General features: G+C 37.3%; 2 protein-coding genes and 1 long non-coding RNA gene across 5 annotated transcripts; 2 read left to right on the top strand and 1 right to left on the bottom strand.

Annotated features, from left to right (window-relative positions):
- The first annotated feature begins 680 nt into the window (after positions 1 to 680).
- LOC113074139 (endoplasmic reticulum mannosyl-oligosaccharide 1,2-alpha-mannosidase-like) lies at positions 681 to 9,085 on the top strand. 3 transcript variants are annotated; one of them, XM_026246901.1, is made up of 14 exons: positions 681 to 872; positions 1,820 to 1,966; positions 2,103 to 2,211; positions 3,092 to 3,177; positions 3,320 to 3,459; positions 3,589 to 3,680; positions 3,863 to 4,042; positions 4,375 to 4,523; positions 4,658 to 4,846; positions 4,951 to 5,141; positions 5,296 to 5,416; positions 5,510 to 5,704; positions 5,808 to 5,939; positions 6,759 to 9,085. In XM_026246901.1, exons 2-14 carry the CDS (start codon positions 1,868 to 1,870, stop codon positions 6,963 to 6,965), a joined length of 1,890 nt encoding a protein of 629 aa, XP_026102686.1. In that variant the 5' UTR covers positions 681 to 872; positions 1,820 to 1,867; the 3' UTR covers positions 6,966 to 9,085. The 3 variants fall into 3 exon arrangements, with proteins under 3 accessions (XP_026102686.1, XP_026102669.1, XP_026102678.1); XM_026246884.1 differs by having other exon boundaries at positions 681 to 978; XM_026246893.1 differs by having other exon boundaries at positions 681 to 1,054.
- LOC113074158 (uncharacterized) lies at positions 7,575 to 10,500 on the bottom strand. Its single transcript, XR_003280601.1, has 6 exons — positions 10,213 to 10,500; positions 10,067 to 10,127; positions 9,846 to 9,962; positions 9,516 to 9,580; positions 9,317 to 9,387; positions 7,575 to 9,193 (listed from the first exon to the last, which is right to left on the bottom strand). It is a non-coding gene; the product is annotated as an uncharacterized LOC113074158 (long non-coding RNA).
- Positions 10,501 to 12,540: 2,040 nt separating this feature from the next.
- Positions 12,541 to 22,109, top strand: LOC113074134 (NADPH oxidase activator 1-like). Its single transcript, XM_026246872.1, has 16 exons — positions 12,541 to 12,763; positions 12,993 to 13,172; positions 13,641 to 13,723; positions 13,956 to 14,064; positions 14,765 to 14,899; positions 15,084 to 15,191; positions 15,449 to 15,508; positions 15,611 to 15,648; positions 15,786 to 15,924; positions 16,079 to 16,147; positions 16,645 to 16,723; positions 17,055 to 17,134; positions 19,544 to 19,698; positions 19,850 to 19,955; positions 20,257 to 20,380; positions 20,483 to 22,109. The coding sequence occupies exons 2-16, from the start codon at positions 12,999 to 13,001 to the stop codon at positions 20,587 to 20,589; spliced, it is 1,566 nt and encodes a 521-aa protein (XP_026102657.1). The 5' UTR covers positions 12,541 to 12,763; positions 12,993 to 12,998; the 3' UTR covers positions 20,590 to 22,109.
- The last annotated feature ends 522 nt before the right edge of the window (positions 22,110 to 22,631 follow it).

Below are 22,631 nucleotides of genomic sequence, written 5' to 3'. Positions count from 1 at the left end.
TAAGAACTGCAAGGATTTAGTTATTTTGTATTTTTTTATTTGACAGAAGGGAAGTGAATATTAATATCTGGTGATCTGTTCACACATTTGCTTAATTAGACTGGTAATGTTAAAATCCAAGTGTCACTAATGTGACTTTGCCAAGGGAAAAAAAGATACATGATCAAGGCAAAGATATGATCAAAGATATATATCAAAGGAAAAATATAAGATACATGAGATATTTATATACACTAGAGTTCAAAACTTAGGGTCAGTAAGATTTTTGTAAATTATTTTGAAATAAATCTCCTATACTCATCAAGGCAGCATTTATTTGATTAAAAAATACATTACACTTTATTACAATGAAAAAGTAGTTTAATATATTTTTAAAATGTTTTTTTACTGTGATGCCAAAGCTCAATTGTATGTCTTCAGAAGAGATAATCTGAAATAATTTTAATATGCTGTTTTGGTGTTCAATAATTATTTTTTTCATTATTATTATCATCAGTGTTGATATTGAGCTGCTACGTAATTTTGGGGAAATAACACGTATAATAAAATTCTAGGGAAATAAAATTACCATTATAACTTTGTTGGCTTGTGTGATGGTGAATAATAGATTGAACAAACAAGAGTTTTTAGGTTTCTTTTTCTGATTGGTCCCAGTTTGTGGGCTGCCCGGCGCCCTCTGGAGGATTATTTGGAAAAGCCACAAGTTGCTGTACAACACGTCTGCTCTTCGTCTCCAGGAAATAACATGAAACCTCAGTTGAGAAAAGTGGTTGCAATATGCTCTATTTAGTCCTCCAGGACATTGAGACGTGTCGCATGGTGTTCGTCGCCACAGTTGAAGAGTCGAATGGGATTTTTGTGAGTGATCGCTGGTGAGCTCTTGGCCCTTCAGTGATGCCTCGGACCGTCGTAAGATCCTGAGCCGATCAGAGCTCCGCTTCAAACAGCAGGACGCTCCACATAACTCCAGGAAGAGAGGTTTGACTCATTGACTTGTTGATGTCAGATGTCTGAGCTTAACCCTGTGTGTACATAAGCGTCGGAGTAACCAAGTGTGAGTTTTTATTTATTTATTTACTAAATCGAGAAACTGGTCAGTTTTTGTACTAAATAAAATATTAATAGTTGTAAGGGTTCTTTATATCACATAAATAATTTACAGTTAGTGTTTCAGTCGGTGAGAGAGCGTCGTCTCACAGCTGACACTTGGTCGATCGGTTTGAGAACCGGTTCTAGAAACAGTTCTTTGAATCAGTTTTTAAAATATAACGTTACCGGAATCTTTATAAAATATAATTCGCGAGCTGAAATGGGAACGCATGTCTCTAGTGGGTCGGTTCTTTTGAATTAATCAAAACAGATGATGTAGTAGTGGAATAAAGTATTATTCAGTAATAACATTTAACGATTTAAATGTAACTCTTGTTTGTTTAGTATTTAATCGTGATGTATAACTTGGTTAGATAGTTGGATTGGTTGGAATGTATCGTTATATAATGTCCATTATTAACACCAGTTTTAAATTTGAATTTTGAATTAAACTTTTAAAATGTATTTTATGTTTGTCAAAATACATCATAATTAAGTTATGCCATCGACGTCTTTAAACCGTTAACGTTAAAAACCTATCTGTGTTTTCAGTACCGTATGTGACAGTCAGCTGCCCACGCAACTACTGTCAGGAATGACTGTGTCTTAACGAATAGTGAACTGCCTACCTAGACAGCACTATTGAATGTCATGGTCAACACAGAAACGTTGTACAGGTAGGCAGCTCTCAAGGTTTAAGACAACGTTTGTTTTTTCTCTGTGTACACAGAAACCTGGCCACTGAGTTTATGAACAGTTTGGAGAGAGACAGGGAATCATGCTGCCTCCATCAAGAAGGGATTTTGTTTCTCTGACTGTCAGCGAAAGTGGCAGCTACACCAACAGCAAGCAGTGGCGCCGGCAGTCCTGCTGGAGGGTGAGTTTAATATTCAGCAATCATGCATTTATTAATATTATGGTTTGATTCAGTAGGTTTGAGGCCCATCAGTAGGGTAATATGATTGTTTGGTTACAAAAATGTGAAAATACAATCCTCTTGGCTTTATCTCCAGAAATGGAAACAGCTGTCCAGATTGCAGCGCAGCCTGATCCTGTTTACACTGATGCTGTTGCTGGTTGGAGGAATCACTACATCTCCTACTCTCATAGGGCACTGGAGAGGTGAAATGCTATAAAAAATTATTGCAAATTAACTTCCAAATTTTCTTGTTGAGAAAAAAAACCCATTAGTAATGGGTAATCTATGAAATGGCACCTTTAAAGTTGTGATGTAATGGAAGTATATAGGAGAGCTTTTCTTCCATATTATGATGCACATCCAAGTGAAACAGTTGTTGGTTAGATGCACGGGTGCAAAAATGGAGTGTGCAGTATATGCAGTGCATAGGGGTGCTGCATAAGGGGGTTGGCATTTTGCAAAAATCATTCTGTGGAATTCTTCTTTAATGTTGTATATAATCAAAAGCTTATTTGTTAAAAATTTGTATTTAACTTTTAGCATATTAAATTAGTTCAAAATTCTATTTATTATCAAGTGAGTACATATTAGCAGCTCACCCTTTGAAATTACTTTCACAGACACAGTCACACGACCGAAATGAATAGAGGAGGGAAAGTGAAATAAATCAGTGCTTTAAAATAAAATATAAAAAATTCAGTCATTAAGTCAATCAACAACGATGTTGCTTGAGGGGGCAGTGATTAACCATATCAGTTCATTTCCCATTTAAAAATAATCTTGCCTACCTTTTTAAGCAAATGTGCAGTTGTGCCCCTGGTTAGATGGAAGCAGATCTGAATTGAGAGATGAAATGATTGGAGGAGTCACTGAAGAGAGAAGACTGTTGTTTCACCCGATGACATTTTCATTAAAGATAAATCAATAATAATAATAATATGGATGAGTCATTCACAATCAGTTCAGTAACATATGTTTAAAAAATAGACTGTGTCAATTTACATTTCATGCCAACTTTAACCTAATATCTCTATTAAGGGCTAATTATAGATTCTCTGTTTTCATGTTTCTCTGGTGTTGTAGGGGAGAACGAGTACCATGGAAAACCGCCATTTGTTGTGAACCTGAAAAATGAGTACAGGCCCATTCTTCCTGAGCTGCCCTCTGAGGTTAGCATGACCCAGTTGTTACTTGCTTTCTCTTTGGATGGCCTCTTTTTAAGAGTAACCTGATAACTCAAGGTTACAGGCTGCGCTTTGTGCTGCTATTTGATGTCTGTGACAGTAGCATTTGTTTTCTTCTGAATAACAGAAAAAGGACTACCATAGACGTGGACCTCCTGTCTTGCAGAACCGTTTGCAAATCAAAACGAATGTTTCGGGTCTGTTGGGAGTAGAGAATCATGGACTAGACCTGAAGAATGGAGATAAAGGAGGAAAGCCAGTCATTAGGTTTGATTTTCAACTGTATTAAAATACCTTATAAACACAACAGCATGTGCATTTTGTGCAGTTATGAGCTTGACTTGTATACAGGACTTTAGAATTATGTGGTTTGATGTTTATTATTTATGTGTGTAGTTGGCGTGGAGCTGTGATAGAAGAAGAACATGCATCTGATACTGACACCAAAGACACAGAAATCCAAGACGACCCAGCTTCAATGGCACTTGGTTTGTTATTTTTGTCAGCTACATTTTATTCCTTTGATACTGAACAGGAAAAGAGACATTTGCTCAATCTATTAATACTTTCTAAATATAAACCCATTTTATGCAGCTGATCTGCCAAATGCATTTGTTTCTTTTTTATGGATTGCACCGAAGCAGCTGTTTCCTGTTTCTGTTTCTTTCAGCTGAGAGCAGGCTGGAGGCTGTGAGAGAAGCTTTTAGACATGCCTGGAAGGGTTACAAGAACTTTGCTTGGGGTCACGATGAGCTAAAACCGATCTCTAAATCATATGGAGAGTGGTTTGGACTTGGGCTGACCCTAATCGATGCTCTGGACACCATGTGGATCTTGGGTCTCAAAGAGGGTAATTTAGTTTGCTAGAGAAAATACATTACAGACTCCAACACAGACCAAGATTTTCTTGTTTTCCCAAGAACTTGTGGAGAGAAAAACAATCCAGTCCGAGTCACAAGGAATTCAATACCTTTTCATTGTACTCTTGCCAATTTATTTAATTTTTGAAAAAAGTATTTTATATATATAGATGGATCCACGATTTTTACACTTTCCTGGTAAATAAACCAACAAATCACTTAATGTCTGTGTCTTCGTAATAAGATGGGATTGAAAAAAGTATTTTAACAGAAAAATGATGTATAATGTGGTTTACTTCATTTACATTAATCTTGTCGACAGAGTTTGCAGAGGCCAGGCAGTGGGTGGCCAAAGAGCTCTCCTTCGATAAGAATGTTGATGTTAATCTGTTTGAGAGCACCATTCGTATTCTGGGAGGCCTTCTGAGTACATACCATCTGACTGGAGACGCCTTGTTCCTGGAGAAAGCTGTAAGAAAGAAGCAGAACACATGCTGATGAAAGTGCTAAACCCCTTCAACCCCACTGAGCTCAAAGTTCTTCTTTTTCCTGTTACTATGTTCTTGTGAATTGATGATATTTTTATCACATCAATCATTTTTCAGAAAGACATTGGCTCCCGACTGATGCCTGCCTTCAATACTGCCTCTAAAATCCCCTATTCGGATGTGAATATTGGGAAGGGGACGGCTCATTCTCCGCAGTGGACTTCAGACAGCACTGTAGCTGAGGTCACTAGCATTCAGCTGGAGTTCAGAGAGCTCAGCCGACTTACCGGAGACCCCAAATTCAAGGTCAAGACAATGGACAGTCTTTCTCAGTTAAGACCCGAACACTCATTTAAGGATTCTGCTCTCACAGGAGCAGGTGGTTACGTTTCTTTCGTTTCTTTCTGTAGCTGGCTGTAATGGAGGTGATGAAGCAGGTGCATAAACTGGATGGAAAGCAAGATGGGTTAGTTCCGATGTTTATCAATACCAACAGCGGGCTGTTCACCCATCAGGGCACTTTCACGCTGGGTGCCAGGGCTGACAGCTACTATGAGTACCTGCTGAAGCAGTGGATACAAGGAGGAAAGACTGAGAAAGAGTAAGTAGACTCTCTGTTTGAACTTCATAGTTTATTCCTTGTTGTATTGAGCAAATCCCAACATTTTAGCCGTGCTATGATGAAAGCCTGTAGGGTTAATACCTACATATGTTTATAGTTTGATGGTTCATGTTCAAAGATTTATTTTTTTCAGACTGCTGGATGACTACCTGCAAGCTGTGGAAGGGGTGAAGAAGAAACTGCTAAAGAAATCTGCTCCTTCCGGCCTTACATTTGTAGGGGAGCTGTCCCATGGACACTTTAGTCCCAAAATGGTATGTTTGTTGTCAAAGGATAACAAGCCCTCAAGCCCCGCAGAGTCAAATAGCTCATGTAGCCCTTTTTTCCTCCTGTCTTGTTTCTTTCAGGACCACTTGGTTTGTTTCCTGCCTGGTACTCTGGCATTGGGGACACATAACGGCCTTCCTGCTGATCATATGGAGTTGGCAAAACAGCTGATTGAGACTTGTTACCAGATGTACGCCCAGATGGAGACCGGTCTGAGCCCGGAGATAGCTCATTTCAACATGCATGATGGCAGCACACAGGATGTAGATGTAAAGGTGAGCTCAGGAAGAGCTCTCAGTTGGCAGCTGTGAAACTGGCATTTGTTGGATGAGAATGTCAAATGAAGACGTCTACTGGTGATCTCATATTGTCTTACAGATTGCAGACCGGCACAACCTTCTGCGGCCAGAGACTGTAGAGAGCCTCTTCTACTTGTATAGATTCACCAAGGATAAGAAGTACCAGCAGTGGGGATGGGAGATCCTACAGAACTTCAATAAGTACACAAGGGTATGGGAAACCGTTCCACTGTCACCTTGAGGTGTTTTAGAACATGTACATTTTGTGCATTGGGTCCAAATTTACATGATTCCCTTCAAAATAATATGTGAGATTCAAATGAGTGCATATCAAATAATAGTGTCTTGAAAATAGTCTTCCAAAGGTGTCCAGATGATGTACTGTTGTTGGCCAGTGGTTATATACTACTGTCCAAAAATTTGAGCGTCAGAAATATTAAGCAGCACAACTGTTTTCAACATTGATAAGAAATATTTATTAAGCATCAAATTAGCATATTATAATGATTTCAGAAGGATCATGGGTCTGACACTGAGGACTGTAGTAATGTCTGCTGAAGATTCAGCTTTGCAATGCATCACAGGAATAAATTGCATTCTAAAAAAAAAAAAAACAGTAATTAAATTTAATACATTATTATTATTATTATTATTATTATTATTATATTATTTAATTTTTTTTACTTTGTCTGATTCTCTGGTGAGAATAAGAAACTTCTGTCAAAAACTTTTTCATTATCAGATGAAAAAAAAAAAACTTCAGGCGTGAAACTTCATTTTATAAAATATTAAAAGGTCATGAAAAAGTTTTATTAGACACATTATCTAGTTATGCTTTTATCTAGTTTATAGTGTTTCTTACACTAAGACTTTTTGTGAGTGAGAACTCTAAAGTTATAAGTAAAGTTAAAATCGTTAATGTCCTTACACTTACTCTCTCTGCATTTCTAAACTTCACATTCAGCCTTCAGTTCTTGGAAGCTGTTGATATGAATGTTACCAAACAACTCGCGTGTCGCTTCCCGCACAGGTTCCCACTGGTGGTTATACGTCCATAAACAACGTCCGTGACCCGGCCAGTCCCAACCCTCGAGACAAGATGGAGAGCTTCTTCCTGGGTGAGACTCTCAAATACTTTTACTTGCTGTTTTCCGATGAGCCCAACCTTATCAGCTTAGACAAGTACGTCTTCAACACTGAGGCCCATCCTCTGCCCATATGGACACAATCAGAGTGAAGGACCCACGTGCACAACCAAACACACCTCTCTCAGGGCCAAACTGCCATCCTTTTCTACACTAGGAACTCTTTGTAATTGAAACTCAATAACTGGCAAATAATGTCATAACACAGCCATGACAAAAACTGTTTGTAAATGTGTAGTTTCTGATTGTTCTAGCAATCTGTATGTTTCTATTAATGGAGTCTCTGATTTACTCTATTTCTGCTTTTATTATGCTGTCGATCAGTCCAACTGCTGAATTAGCCCATTGATTCAGTATGTGCAGTCTCTTAGCCCAAGCACACAGACAAAAATATTCATACTGTGAAACTTTATGGGGAGTGCAAGCACTTTATTGTGTCTTTTGGGGTTTTAATGTGTGTATATTTTCTAAATGAATGGACCACTGCTGTTTTTGTTTAAGGGATTTCGAGAGCCTTTGACCATCATCTGATGGTCTGTTTAGCTTTTTACAAATGTTTTCTTTACATCATAATTTCTATTTGTGTTTCAGAGCTAATATCACATAATAAGAACATTTTAAAACATTTGATAGATTAGTATTCAGTCAGCATTGTATCGTTTTTATCTTTTTATCTTGAGATGAAGCACAAGCAAAGGAGATTTTTTTTTTTGGGTGTGTAATCATTTGAAATATTTCTTTTGTTTTGAGCTTAAAAACCAACCTTGCTGTGAAGGACTTTAATGCCATTCCTGTGAACAGGAGAAATGTACGTTTTTGTGTGGAGTTTGGCGTTAGCAATTATTCTTTTATTACGGTATTTAGTTGCAGATTTTTATTCAATTTAGTCCCGTTTTTTTGTGATTGCAGAATTTAGTATTTTAATGGAGCATTAATCAAGCACAATGTTTTATATAAATATAAGGGTTTATATTATGGCAGTTTTCACTCTTTCAGGGGACCTACATCAGAGGTGATTGTGTCAGTAGTATTTTTGTGTTTATGAAGAACTTTATGGTATTGGTAGAATATCTTGTAAAATATGAAACATTGTATTTTCTTTTCTTTGCATGGTTTTCTCAGAACTTTAAACAATCTTCAAAATTCCAAATGTTTTCTTTCAAGAAAAAATGGGATGTTTAGTTATACATGTTTCGTTACTTATTGCACATCAGTTTGTGGGCCTAGTCTTAAATAGCATAGAATGTAAAAAAAAAAAGAAAAAAAAGTCGGGTAATAGCCTGGGCCACCTACTTTTTTTTTTTTTTTTTTGACCATCAAAGAATATTCCTGTTGTTTCCACAGATCACAGGTTTATTTTGTGCACTGTATTTGAAAAGCTTGGTATAACATTATATCGCACAGTGCAGAATCATACATTAAATATTATCCAGGTTTGTATTTTTCGTAAGTATGTACATTAAAACCATTGTAGATGTTCATCAAGGGCTGAGCATTAACCGGTTTCTTGTTGTCGTGCCGTGGTGAGGTGTTCTGTTCCACGTGTGCCTTTACATACAGAGCAATGATGACAAATGTTGTCTATTTTCAATCCAGAGAATCAAGTTCTTATGAGAAATCAATCTATTTTAAACATCTCGTTCCTGTTGTGTAGCTATCTGCCATTTGTTGGATTATTGTGGATAAGTACTTTTGTGATTATTTATAATACAATGTGGAAGTGTTAAATTAACTTGCTATCCGTACACAATTTCTGGGTGTATTTTTTTCTCTGTAATTGTGTGAGAAACTAAAGACAGCTACACTGTCAAATGAACTTGTGTATCTCAGATTTCAAATGAAGGGCTTTTCATGCCTCACTCTCAATTGTTGTGCAAATGTCTTAAATCCTCAGCTGCCTCATGCACATTGACAAATCAACATGATTTTGAATCATTCAGAGACACCAAAGATGTGCCATGAATTTCAAAGAATATTCTAAAACAGAAGTGACGACAAGTAATATGTGGTAACAGCTGTACATATTCATATTTACTCCTAAGTACCCCAATTCAATTTGGAAATTTGTCAGTGATGATTTAGACAAGAGTGAGTTTGTACAATGTATTTTTTTCTGGAATATATATTTTTAAATGTCCATTTCTGTGGAAAATAAATTGATTTATTCAATATTTAACAAGTTTACAATGTTGAAATAAACTGTTCACAAAAATGAACTCATAATGACTTCTTTCTTTCTGCCTTCACCCACTGAGCAATGATTTCATATTCCTTCTTCTGAGCCACAATCACAGACTGAGGATCAGCAGGGTTAGACTTCCTGAAAAAGGAAAATACATTTCCTAAAATAAGAAGCATGATAATCAGATGAGACAAAGCTTAATATAGCATTCACTGTCTATTTATCTTACAGTTGCACACACAAATAACAAAAACTCTTTACTTTAAATCCAGACGATGAGCTCCCTCTGGTATGTTGATTGCAATCAGTGATGGACTGAGTGTCTTCCTGATCTACAGGTGAAAATAATTCCTTCATTTCACAGAGAAGCACAACAAAGCACTTCATTTGTTAACCTCAACAGCAACCAATAACAAAGGAATTACTGAAATGAATAGGTTTTTTAGTGAAACTGTCTTACCCCTCAATTAGCCCAAGGATCAAGATCACCATTGGAAAATATGATATTGCTTGCGGTGGTGAGATCTAGAAAAGAAAGTTCAAATGGTTGCAACATTGAGCTCTCGTTTCACTTAAAAACATCCAATGAATATTAAAAGGACCAAAGGCTTTTGTTGGTCTTTTTTTCTGCAATAATCCAAAAATCCTATTGGACTTTAGTCAAGGGAACTTCTGGGTTGGCCTACAAAATGACATTATCCCTGTAGCACTCTGCAGTCTTGAATCTGTTTTACTGAAGACTTGTGTTAAAATCTAATATTTAGGATTTAGTGAGAACTAATCTAGGTACCTGGTAATCCCAAGCATAGCTGTCAAAGCCAAGGCCACAGCCGGTGGGATCGGGACACTACTTAGAGACTGTAGAGGTTATAACATGGGAGCTGTCCAGTGGAATTATACACAATGCCTGTGGGGCGGCACAAAATTAATTCTGAAGACTTTCCATGCCAGGACCAGAGGGATATAAAATGAAAAAGAAAATCTAATTTGTACAAAGCTGCTGTCGTTTACCAACAGAAGCTCTGACTGCCGACAGAAGATCAGTGCCATTCAGCATGGTTTCACACGCCACCTGTGAAAGTAAAAAATACTGCAATTTACCTTTAAGATGCACAATCACACTGGTTGGTGATTCATGCTAATGACATGTCCAGTACCTTCACAGGGAAGGCTGGCATGCTGCCCATGAAATGATTGCTGTAGGGATAATCCAACATGGGCAGCACGGTGAAGGCGTTATGTAAGAGTCTGTTCAGCTGATGAATGTCCTTTGGGGTGGATGGAGTTCCAGAGGGAATGCTGGGCCTTGTTTAGCAACTAGTTGTTTTTATTTATTTATTTTTCTCTAACACTCAACTTAATCATAAGGTGTCAATGGCCAATAAACCAGCATAAGAAGGAACATGCATATGCTTCAAAATTTGTAGTATTTCTGTGTGCAATTGATGTAGTAATGTAAGAAAATGTAATGCACATGTAAAAAGCTATGTATTTTTTTTTCTCCCTTATTAGACGCACCCAAATCAGGTCTTGCATTCACTACTAATGAGCTGATGATTTGAGCCTGGTGTGGTAGATGAGGGGAAAAACCTGGTTAGATATTTTTATTTATAAATACCTTAAGAACACTTTAGCACCCCTTGATGGATTGTTTCAAAACATCTGTAGCGCCATCTACTGCCCAGGTTGAATTAGAGTAGATTTGCACAGTCCAGGATATTTCACTTGTATCAGAGTTTATTATGATGTCAGCATATCTTAATAAATGTTACACAAATACAGGTGCTTCTTAATAAATTTGAATGTTGAGGAAAAGTTTTCGGTAATTCAACTCAAATTGTGAAACTCGTGTATTAAATTTATTTGATGCACACAGACTGAAGTAGTTTAAATCTTTGGTACTTTTAATTGTGATGATTTTGGCTCACATTAAAAAAACTAAACACCAATTCACTAGCTCAACAAATTAGAACACTTCATAAAACCTTAAAAAATATTGTTGTAGAATTGTTGGCCTTCCGGAAAGTACTGTATGTTAATTTACTGTATATGTACTCAATACTTGGTAGGGGCTCCTTTTGCTTTAATTACTGCCTCAATTCAGCGTGGTATGGAGGTGATCAGTTTGTGGCACTGCTGAGGTGGTATGGAAGCCCAGGTTTCTTTCACAGTGACCTTCAGCTCATCTGCATTTTTTGGTCTCTTGTTTTTCATCTTCCTCCTTACAATACACTATGGATTCCCAGGTCTTGTGAGTTTGCTGGCCAGTCAAGCACACAGACACCATGGTCATTTAACCAACTTTTGGTGCTTTTGGCAGTGTGAGCAGGTGCCAGATCCTGCTGGAAAATGAAATCAGCATCTTCAAAAACCTGGTCAGCAGAAGGAAGCATGAAGCGCTCCAAGATATCTTGGTAAACGGGTGTAGTGACTTTGATTTTCAAAAAACACAGTGGACCAACACCAGCAGATGACATTGCACCCCAAATCACCACAGACTGTGGAAACCTGACACTGGACTTCAAGCAACTTGGGATATGAGCTTCTGCACCCTTCCTTCAGAATCAAAACTTGCTCTCATCTGAAAAGAGGACTTTGGACCAATGGCAACAGTCCATTTCTTCTTCTCTTTAGCCCAGTATTCCACAAGAGGAATACCACAACTGTAGCCAAATTCTAAATTCTAAAAAAAGCCAAAATAGGCTGTGATTCTCTCGGATGGTTTTGCATCTTTTTCTTCCACACTTTTTCATTCCACTCAACTTTCTGTTTACATGCTTGGATACAGCACTCTGTGAACAGCCAGTTTATTGGCAATTGATTTTTGTGACTTACACTCCTTGTGAAGGGTGTCAATGATTGTCAGAGACCATTTTGAAGGCTCAGGAAACCTTTGCAGGTGTTTTGAGTTGATTAGCTGATTGGCATGTCATCATATTCTAATTTGTTGAGATAGTGAATTGGTGGGTTTTTGTTAAATGTGAGCAAAATCATAAAAGAACCAAATACTTTGACTACTTCAGTCTGTGTGCATTGAATTTATTTAATACACGAGTTTCACAATTTGAGTTGAATTACTGAAATAAATGAACTTTTCCTCGACATTCTAATTTACTGAGAAGCACCTGTATGTCAAAACAGCACAATATATCCCAATGTCCTTCCTATTTTTTTGAGGTACTTTGAAATTTGTCAATGTGACATTAACCTTAAGTCCTCTCTTATTTGAGAGAAATCTAAAGCTGAAAACTTGTAAAAATGGTTATATAGCAATATACTTCCCTTCATTCTTTTTCTTGACTGTCTCCCTATTAAAATAGATGTTAGGTAATAATTAAGTTAGTTTCTGTCCTTATAGTGCTGTTTATGCTAGTGTGTAAGTGTGCAAGTTATCTTTCTTCTATTTCCTTGACTTAGTACCTTTTTTATTTAATTAAGCCATTGTGTACATGCACCACCTGCTGCTCAGCAAGTCTCTCTCTCTCTCTCTCTCTCTCTCTCTCTCCTGGGAATGCAGGACTTCCTGTTGGCCTGGCAGATGGGCGGGAACCACAGCTGTGTGTCACTCTACAAATATCACTTCCCTGTGAGTTCACTTAAGAACTCTGGCTTACAACTCTTGAGGAACCGCACTCATTTTTCAATGGTTGATCACTTCTAGAAAGCAATTCAAGGTCCTGACCTATCTCTTTCAGTTTCTATGCAGTGGTAAGTGTCAGTCATTGTACTAGTGGGTTTTTTTTATGCTTCTAACATTATATTTTATGTTTTTGCTTTTATGGTTTTATTGTCTTACAAGAACCTGCATAGCTAGTCTCACCTGTATTTGCAGGCAGCTGTCACATTCAGTCTTTTCATTATTAGTGAACAAAATATGGTTTTCTCAGTACAGCAGTGATTTTAGAAATAACAGTTGATTATTTTTGTTGTGTTCTAGAGAGCCATGCTGTATATAGAGTTGATCAGGCTGTGGGATGAGGCTGTGAGGGCAATAGACAGCCGGGACTGGCAGGGTGCTCTCACTAAACTCAACCAGATCACGGAGCACAACTGTCGCACTATGTTTGTGGTTGCTTCGACACACATTGCCCTAGGTCAAGTGGACTTGGCCATCAAGGTACAACAACAAGTTAGCAATTATGCATGTAAGAGATGATAGAAATGTGTCTGTAGCAATAAACCAATACAGGTAATCATTGTCTTTGGTTGTTAAACGGTATTTTCAAGAGCTACAGCTTAGTTCAGGGGTTTTAAATCTTTTAGATTCCATAGTCCAAAAAAAAAAAAAAAGTTGTTGTCGAGTTGGTAAATTAATTTTATTTTTTTATTATTATTATTATTTTAATGCTTTATTTGTCTTCTTTTTTTTTTTCAAATAAATTAAAATAAATAGAATTTATTAATTTCCACAGTTTTTCTACTACTCCCTTGTGGCCACTTGCTTGGTATATAATTTAGTTATTTCAAGGTAGCAATAAATTGAATCTGGAAATATGAACTGTAATGGTCATGTAATTATGTTTTTGTTGGATAAAAGTGTGAACATTTGGAAATGTCTTTGACACTGTCAAATTATGCATTTTAGGCTCTCGACCAGGTAATCGCAAAAGATTCGTGTCTTGCTGTGGGATTTTTTCAGAGGTCTGCTGTTCATATGATGGCGAACAGGTGAGGATACTCTGTTTATATGCTATAGCTCTCTATGAACGGGCAGACTAGTCTGTCTGGTATGCCACAGCATGACATAACACAAACATCTTAAACATCGACCTCTTTTGTTTAAAGTTGATGTTCCGGACAGTTGCTTCACTTTGATCTGACACTGCCTCTTTGTTCTCTTGCTCTCTACCTGTCTCATTCTCTTTCCCTGTCTATCCGTGTCACTTTTTCCTAACACCAGGCTGGAGGAGGCCTTGGGTGATTGTATATGGGCTCAGAAATACATGAGGGAAAATCCTGTTATTGACTACAAACAGCTGGGTCTTCGTTATAAAATGTACAGCTGGCAGGTCAGAACATAAGTATATTTCTCTCTGTATGTGCAAAAGAAGTTCAGACAAAACTAAAAGTATGATTGTTTGGGTTTATTGTACATTTTATTTGTTAACATTGTATTTTGAGTTGGGAAATTACTGACCTTTTCTATCTAGCCTTGAGTCAAGGCTGCCATTAAACTTGAATGTTGGTGGAGTTCACCAGCTCAGCCAGCCATCACAAGGCCTCTTTGAGGGCTGAGGGAAAAAGCTCCATGGTTATGCAATGTTAAATGCCAGACTGAAAGATGATAAGAAATATCCAGCATTCTTCAGTTGTCAGGATAAGCTCATGTCTATTAGCTGAAAAATAGTCAATGACGTCTTCTGCATGCTAAATTTGCACCACTAGTCCATAGTTAGACATGAGGGATATGTACTATAGGTATGGTTCATGTGATTTTCTTGGAAGAATAATAGAGATACATCCTCATTACTCAATGGGTGATGGAGTGCAGGGTACTGTTCAAGGAAATGAGTCAATAGGGTAGGTCATCATTTTTTTTTTAGCTGCAATTATTTCAGTCTTTAGTGTTACATGATCCTTCGATAATCATTCTAATGTGCTCATTTGTTGATAAAGAAACATTCAAAATTATGACAGTTCAAAACCGTTATTATACTATTGATCTAATGTAATGAACAGGGTATGTAACTTTTTTTTGTTCAATCTTAGGTCCTTTATAACGCAGCTGCTGTCCACTCTAGACTGCAACAATGGGACAAAGCCAGAGAAATTTTGACGGCGGCCTCACAGGAGAGAGGAGCAGGTCGGAGCAACCTGATAGACACAGCTCTAGAGGCTATTTCTGTAAGACTTATGTGATTATTTTATTAACAAAATGCAAAGAAGGACCCTTTTTTTTCATAGTGCAAGACTATGCGCTGCATTTTGATTGCCTTTTTACAGATTATGTATCACAGTGCAGTATATTTTAATGATTTCTGCAGCCTGTGCTTTAATCATGTAATGTGTCTGTCCATTTTATTCCCAGAGGAGAGAGGTTTTGGAGCCTCTCCTGGTTCCTGAGGGTGAAGTCTTCCGTCCCAGGAAACAGGAGGTAGACCAGCTTAAACCGAGGGACTTCTTGGGTGAAGCTAAGGTGAATCGCATGTTCACACTGTGCAGTTGCTTTAAAAGCTATCCTGGGCTTCTGGTTGAGAATAGTTGTAAATCTGTTGAAAATATAGAAATATATGTATGTAAGAACTTAAAAGCTGCCCAAAATGAAATGCATCGGTTGGTTTGATTTTTTTTTTTATTTATTTTTTTATTTTTTTTAAATATTTTAATCACATAAACACTATACACACCATAATTTAAGAAAGGTTTACTGACACTAAACTCTTCTTCTCTCAGGTCATCACTTCTTTGATTCCAAATGATGACTTCAGAGGCTTTGATCCTCTCAGGCCACAGGTGCAATTATTACCTGATACAACAACCTCCAAATGTTGTCCTGCTTTTTTCACCATCTTTTGGTTTCTAACTAGACTTTACTAATTTTAAATGTTTCTGCAGAAACCCGGTTACTATGAGCCAAAGGTAGAAGATGGCCAGTAAGTATTTAATATTCAGTAAATATTAAGATAAGACAAGCTTAACGCACTGACATAATATATTGTACTAATTTTAAGCAAACTTTAAGCACAAAAAAAGCCCTTCTAATTAAGCTGAATATATTATTCCTGCATAGGGACTCTCGTTACATGATAATGAAGAGCGCACATGTGGCAAAAGGGGCAGGGGAGCTATCAGTGCCTGCAGGAGCAAAAGTGTTTTTGTACAGTGATGATGACCAGGACGGACTGGCAGTACTCATTTATGATGGAAAGGTGGGATACTCTTTCTTGACATTCACAAAAAAGCCCCCTGATATTCACAAAAGCCATTTAAGTGGCATCATTAGTGTGAAATGATATTAAACGGTTGACAGACTATAGAATAACAATTGGGATATTTCTTCTTTTTTTACTTTAAAAATGTCAGAGAGGTCTGGTTCCAAGTTTCCTGCTTGAACCGATGGGCAAGAAAAACAAGGGGAAAAACAAGCGAATTGTAAGTGTTCCTTTGTTTGTTTGTTTTTTAAATTCCTTGTATGACCTTTTTCATCTCCCACAGTGTGTTCTTTATGGTTTTTAATAGTGTCTTGTTATATGCCAAGTCTTACCCAGCTTTTCTCTTAGACATGTTGAGCTTTATGAATGCAGACAGCTTTAAAAGCTTTTTTATTCTAGTTTTAAAATGTGCTTACATACTCTGCAAACCACAGAGGTTTGGCAAAGACTCAGCACACTTTGTCACTTTCAGTATCGTTGGAAGGAAAAGAAAAGCAATTCTGAATATAGAAATGGTTTAAAAGTTTATAGCCTTTTATTACCACTTGTGCCTGAGATTTGAAGATTAATTGAGCAAGAAAGAGGGTCTATATTTCCATACTTAGCATACTGTAGGATCAGTGACCTTGTTCTTCAACCTCTGATGTTCAATATCTGAATTAAAGATGTTATAGGCAATAGCACACTGAGTGTTTTTCTCTGTATATTCCTTTGAAGGAACTCGCCAATGGTATCCCACATCCACCAGCTCTATCACCCCCAAATCGACCCCAAGGTCCATCTCAATGGTCATTAGGTACAGAAAGTAATTCACATTCAAAATGAAATTGTTTGTTAATGACTAAATGTATGTGTTTATTATTATTATTTTTAATTATTATAATTATTAAATATTATTATTACAAAAAAATGAAAGAAAATATCACAATCACTGAACTTTCTCTTTTTGAAAATGTGGTAGATGTCATTATTAAATATGCAGTTGCATTGTTTAAATATAACACATGCTCCAACATGTTGTGTGAATCACTTATGTGCAGTTATCAATTCCTGTCCCTCCTTTAGCTGTTAAAATAAAAAGCAAAAATGATTTCACCAGTATTCAGTATTCCTTCTCTCTCCTGTAGAGTTGCACCCCTCGAATGCCGGCACTACCCACACAACTCCTCCTACAACCGGCAACTCCACCTGCATCCCTACACACAAGGTGAGTAACCAAATATACTTGAAAATGATTTAAAAAATGCAGACCTTGTGACAGAACACAGCAGTGATCCCTTTAACTCCAACATTTTATTTCACCCACACACAATCAGTTTTTGACATGAATTATGGTTGTAATTTTTCACCATTAATTAAAAACTTTGTCAAGTCACGTTTATTTATATAGGACTTTATACGATCGAGATTGTTTCAAATCAGCTGCACAGTATTAAACAGGGAAGAAACAGAATCAGTGATACCAACTTTATCAAATGTATGACGAATCCAAATTCTGCTTTAAAAGACAATAGTGTCATTATTCAGCTCAATTCAGTTACAATTTTGTTCAATAATCAATTATATTGTTGAATATGAAGTGTCTTTTAAACAAATTTTAATTATTGCAATTATTATTGTTCAATCAATTAAAGTGAACTGATTTGATGTCTTTAAACACAGTGAACTGATTTCTTTCAACCAGGGGCGTGCACAGACATTTTAAGGAGCAGTGGCCAAAACCAAAAAATGGGGCACAAGGAGGGTGGGTGCTTGTTAAAACTAATTATCTAGTTGTTACAAATATACAATTAAAAGAGAAGATGGCACACTTTGTAAAAGTGACTTTATAGTAGATGTTTTAATCAGAGTGGGTGCTCCCTCACTCTCTGAGCCTGCTTCTGTCTCATCTTCAATGGAAGTAGGGGAGAGTGGGGTAAGTTGAGCCAGTGGGTAAGTTGACCCACCCCCTGCATCTTGGCAACTGTACATTTTAATTGTCATGTGACCATGTATTTTGAAACCACCCATTATTTCTGCCAGTCTATGAAAATGAGAAACACATTGGGGGAATGGAAGGCACCACAGCCATAGCCAGGGTTTGAAGATTAGTGAGGTCTGGGTGGGAATTGTGTTATAATAACCCCACTCGTTATATACAATAGACACTTTAAAAGAGATGGATACGTAGATGTTTGTGAACTGTTTTCTCTGTTTTGGAGGAATGAACATTGTTAAATTATCACATTGCACCATTACTTTAAGTTAGGGGTATGTCATTTTATCAGTTGTTTATTATTCATTCGGCAATACATAAGCCTATTACTGTTATATAGATTGCTATGAAAACAAACAAATAAATAAAGATATCTTTCCATCTGTAATCACTAATGGTCAACGAACTCTCTGCTTTTAGGAAGCCTACCACTTTGGTGGTCAATATATTGTTTCAGAAATGCAAACAATTAAATATTGAAATTTAAACTTAATTCGGTTGGTTTTATGTTGTTAAAGTTAACTTCAAGAAAATACATTTGACTGTCTGTAAAAGGAAATTATTAAATTTGTTTTTTAAATTATTATTTATTTCACATCAGTTTGAATCAGATTCGGTCAGGTTCTCATTTTATACTCAGATGGTGCATCTTACCCACTGACTTGACTCGGGTCAACTTACCTCAAACCGGGGGCAAACTGAGCCATGGGAACAGAAGGCTGAGTCATTACCGCCAAAAACAAACAAACTACCAAATAATTTACTAATTCAGCGGATCAATCACTGACTAATGTGGATTGTAATTCATCTACCTGGTAATTCAACGTCCTTCGGGAACTGTGGTCTCTCCAGAGAGTGGCACACAGATTGTGAGTGATGCTGCGGAGCGGATGAGTGGAATCAGCAGCTCTTCAGCGGAGCGGGAACAGCTTTGAGCTGAGGTGATGGGGGGATTGGTGAGAGGGGCATCTCAGGCGATGAGGGCATGGGGAAGTGGCTCTAGCAACCCGGCCACCCCCCGTGCACAGCCCTGCTTTCAACACAGGTTGAAAGACCAGGTCTTTTAAAAAAGTGCTGCCCCCATTAAATATTTGGTTACATCCTCTGTGCTTTTTTTCTTATTTTATCCAATTCGTCAAGCCTGAAAGATTTCTGACAGTATCATGTACTGTAGATGGAAATAGAAGCAGAGCATGATTAATGCAGAGGCCGTCATGGTTCATCTTTTGTGTGAGATGAGATCTTTTGAATGAGATTTTGACTCAGACATGAGGTGGAGTGTAATGTTGAGGCAGCAGGCCTTTGATTTGGCCTGATTCAGTCAGAAATACACCCAAGGGAGCGAAAGAAAAACTGATAGAATTTGAAAAGGGGACTTTTTGAGGCTACTGTCTGGCAGAGAAACCTGATTGCCTTGTGACAATACTTATATCTAAATGCAAATACCTTGTGTGCATGATATAACTTTATAATGGGGGAAAGGGGTATTTGAAATTGGGTAAAAATATTATTTTCCTTTTTCTTTCTTTTTTTTTTTTTTTAAGTTATTGTATTGTGACTTCAAATTCACCTGGCTTATACTTCCAGTGAACTGATCACATCTAACTTTTCTCAGCCATAACCTCCACCCCCATTTCTCAGGCCCAAACTTCACCTCAGGAGCCTGGATCAGCCGTAGTCAAGGTGCACTATACATACACCATTGCTCTGAGAGTCCCTTTAGAAACTTCTTTCAGGGATCTGCAAGACAAAATTGCTCAGAAATTAGGACAGCCTGCAACGAACGTTCGCCTCAGGTAATATCGCAGACCTGCAGTCTGGTTGACCTGTTTATAGTTGCCATAAATTCCCAGCATTAAAGTATGTTAGAACTCTGGTCACATTTTCCCTTTGGACAAACCGCCACACCAACCTTAACACATGCTACTACTGTACTTCCTCTCGCAGACACAGAAGGAATGACACCAGAGCACTAACTCCATTAAATGGTGATGATAGACTGGATAGCCTGGAGGGTGTGGCTGAATACGGACGTGCCCAAATTTGGTGTCAGGTAAACTAATTGCCATTTTTGACTGAAAGCTCTCAATGGCTTGCTAAAAGTTTGGTTAGATTGTCTAGCTCAAATTTAAGCCAGTGGTTGAGTTAGTGTTGCTGGTCTGTATGCCCCTACAGAGCAGTGCTTTGAAAGTACCACAACCTAATCAAATCTTTTTCTTAAACTGTGAGAGACAAAAAAAAAAAAAAGCTAAACAAAAACAGCACTTTGAATTTTGTTCTATTATTGAATGTTACACCAATTTAAATTTTTTAAATATTTGCCAACTTCCTGCTTTTATCCATCTTGTCTAAAGAATGAGGACCCTCTGGTGAACAGGACTATTCTCTATCAGATGGTGGCACTGTATGACTACAATGCACAAGGCCCAGAGGATTTGGAATTCAGTGAAGGTGACACAATTGACATTCTCAGTGAAGGTACATAAACACAGGGGTATCTTTTTGTTATTCATTTTGTTATTAATGTTACACAAATATGATGGGCTATAAGAAAATGTTTTTTTTTTTTTCATTTTGCAGTGAATGATGAATGGTTAGAAGGGCATGTTGCTGGAAGTATCGGTATCTTCCCTCGAAGTTTTGCTCATCATGATACAGACACCATCAGTTGGGCATCGACAGACTGACACTCTAAACCTCTAAACATCTACAGTGACTGTACTAGCCTTGAGTGAATAAGAACATTTCCATGGACATCGGCAGTCTTGAGGGGTCCATCGGTTAAAAAAAATTCTGTATGCCAATATGTGACTTCACCTATCTGCTGTTTCAATGAACATACACAATATCTTTTGAGCATAACTTTTGAAAGATGAAATCAAAATAATTCCACCCCTCCATATTGTTTTTTTTTTCAGTTCCAAAGGTGTTTAAAAAATATTTTCCCTAATCACATTTTTCTTGATATATTTTTCAATTTACCTAAAGAGATTACAGCTATCTTTAATGATTTTAACTGGAAAACAATATAATTTGGGAATTTACGATGTCTAAAATATATTTTGTATATTGGTACTTGAACATCTGAATTCTATGTACATTAGGTGCTGACTTGGAAACTCCTTGCTCACTTTACAGAGTGAGTTCATTGAAAATTAATAGAAAAGGGAGAATTTCAGCTGTAGTTTACATCATTGCATACCAGCTCTTCTTAACCTGCAGCTAACATGGTTATCAATCATATAGAAACTAAGGATGATTTAACTTGCATCATACCCATACAACACACACCGCTGGCAGATTTTATTTCCAACTTGGGCAGATGTCATAAAATGTCTTTTAAATCACTCTTGTCCTGTAGTGAAAGCTGAACACACCTCAGCGAGGTATCCGTAATGCAGTGTTTAATGGCGTGGTGTGCTCTTTCAGACTGGGGCATGGCACTGCAGCATACAATCTCTCTGCTCTTTTATATTGCTGTAATTATGTGGTTGGCAGAGCCCAGCATGATGCACATTTCCCACAATTCCCATTGAACATTATGCTATTAATCAAAGCCGTACTGCATTCTGACCCAACGTTTACCGATCAGTTCTTCCCCTCTTACCTTCTGTCCCTGGTTTTATTTGTTAAAGAGTAAAATTTTGTGTTGTGTTTATGAGCTGTTGTAAATGGTGTTGTATAACTGTCGGGGAGTTAAACAGTTTAACATGTTTCAGCGTCGAAACAACCTTCTGTCATTTTTTGAGGAGATGTAAGTGAATGTATTTGTGTAGCACAGCCAATGGCTGCAATTTAATGGCCTTGACTGCACAACCCATCATAAAAGTTAGTTGTTTATTCAGTACATGACTTGCTCTGTACTCAAAAGATAATGTGGGACTCTTTTTCCAGAAAGCAGAGCTGCTGCAGGGGGGAATCTGGAGTCTCAATTTTAAGCCAAGAGAACAGAAATTACTCAAATTAGGTTAAACCAACCCAACCACACAGCTTTATTAAATCTCTCTCACAAATACACATACACGTAGGGAGAAAGAAAGGACAAGGGAAGATATTTGGTATTTCGACATTTGTGTGTTGTGTCTTTGGTATTACTGAGTCATTTATGCGTGTATTCACTTCTACAGTGCATAAAGATCAATGAGCATCTCCATTGTCTCATTTAGGCCTATTAATTGTTCATTAATTTCTGCCACCATGCGCTGATGCCAGGAGCAGTAATTGCAAATTAGCAATGAATTTGACTCTTTTGCTGCAATGTCACCATCTTAAAGGGCTGTAAATCAGTGGGTTGGACACCCGAAAGGACGAAGAAAGTTCAGCTGAGAGGGTCTATAAATCCTTAGTCTCATTATCATTTTTAATTTATGGTTTTAAATCAGTCATTTAACTACTGAGAGCTACATTTTAATTTATTTTAATGTTTAGTACTTGCTCACATTTATTGTATTACGATGCACTTTGTTTAGTTTAAATTGTATTATTGATACTTTTTATTATTTTATTTAGCACCAACGTATACAGTTACTTTGGCAAAACAAATGCAATTTGTTGCCCACTTCATTAAAACTTGATACACTTGAGATGGTTACACATACAAGTAAAGTTAAATACAGCCTTAAAGGCAGCAACAGTCCGTCCATATGAGTTTATTAAAAGCCCTCAGTGAGGCTATTGGTGTATAGGTTGTGGATATCTGCTGACAGGCCTTTCTAATTCCTCTTTATGA

Source organism: Carassius auratus, chromosome 5 (genome assembly GCF_003368295.1).
Source record: "Carassius auratus strain Wakin chromosome 5, ASM336829v1, whole genome shotgun sequence".
NCBI classification, from domain to species: domain Eukaryota; kingdom Metazoa; phylum Chordata; class Actinopteri; order Cypriniformes; family Cyprinidae; genus Carassius; species Carassius auratus.
The sequence above is the reverse complement of the archived record's forward strand: the minus strand, read 5'-3'. Positions and strand labels throughout refer to the sequence as shown.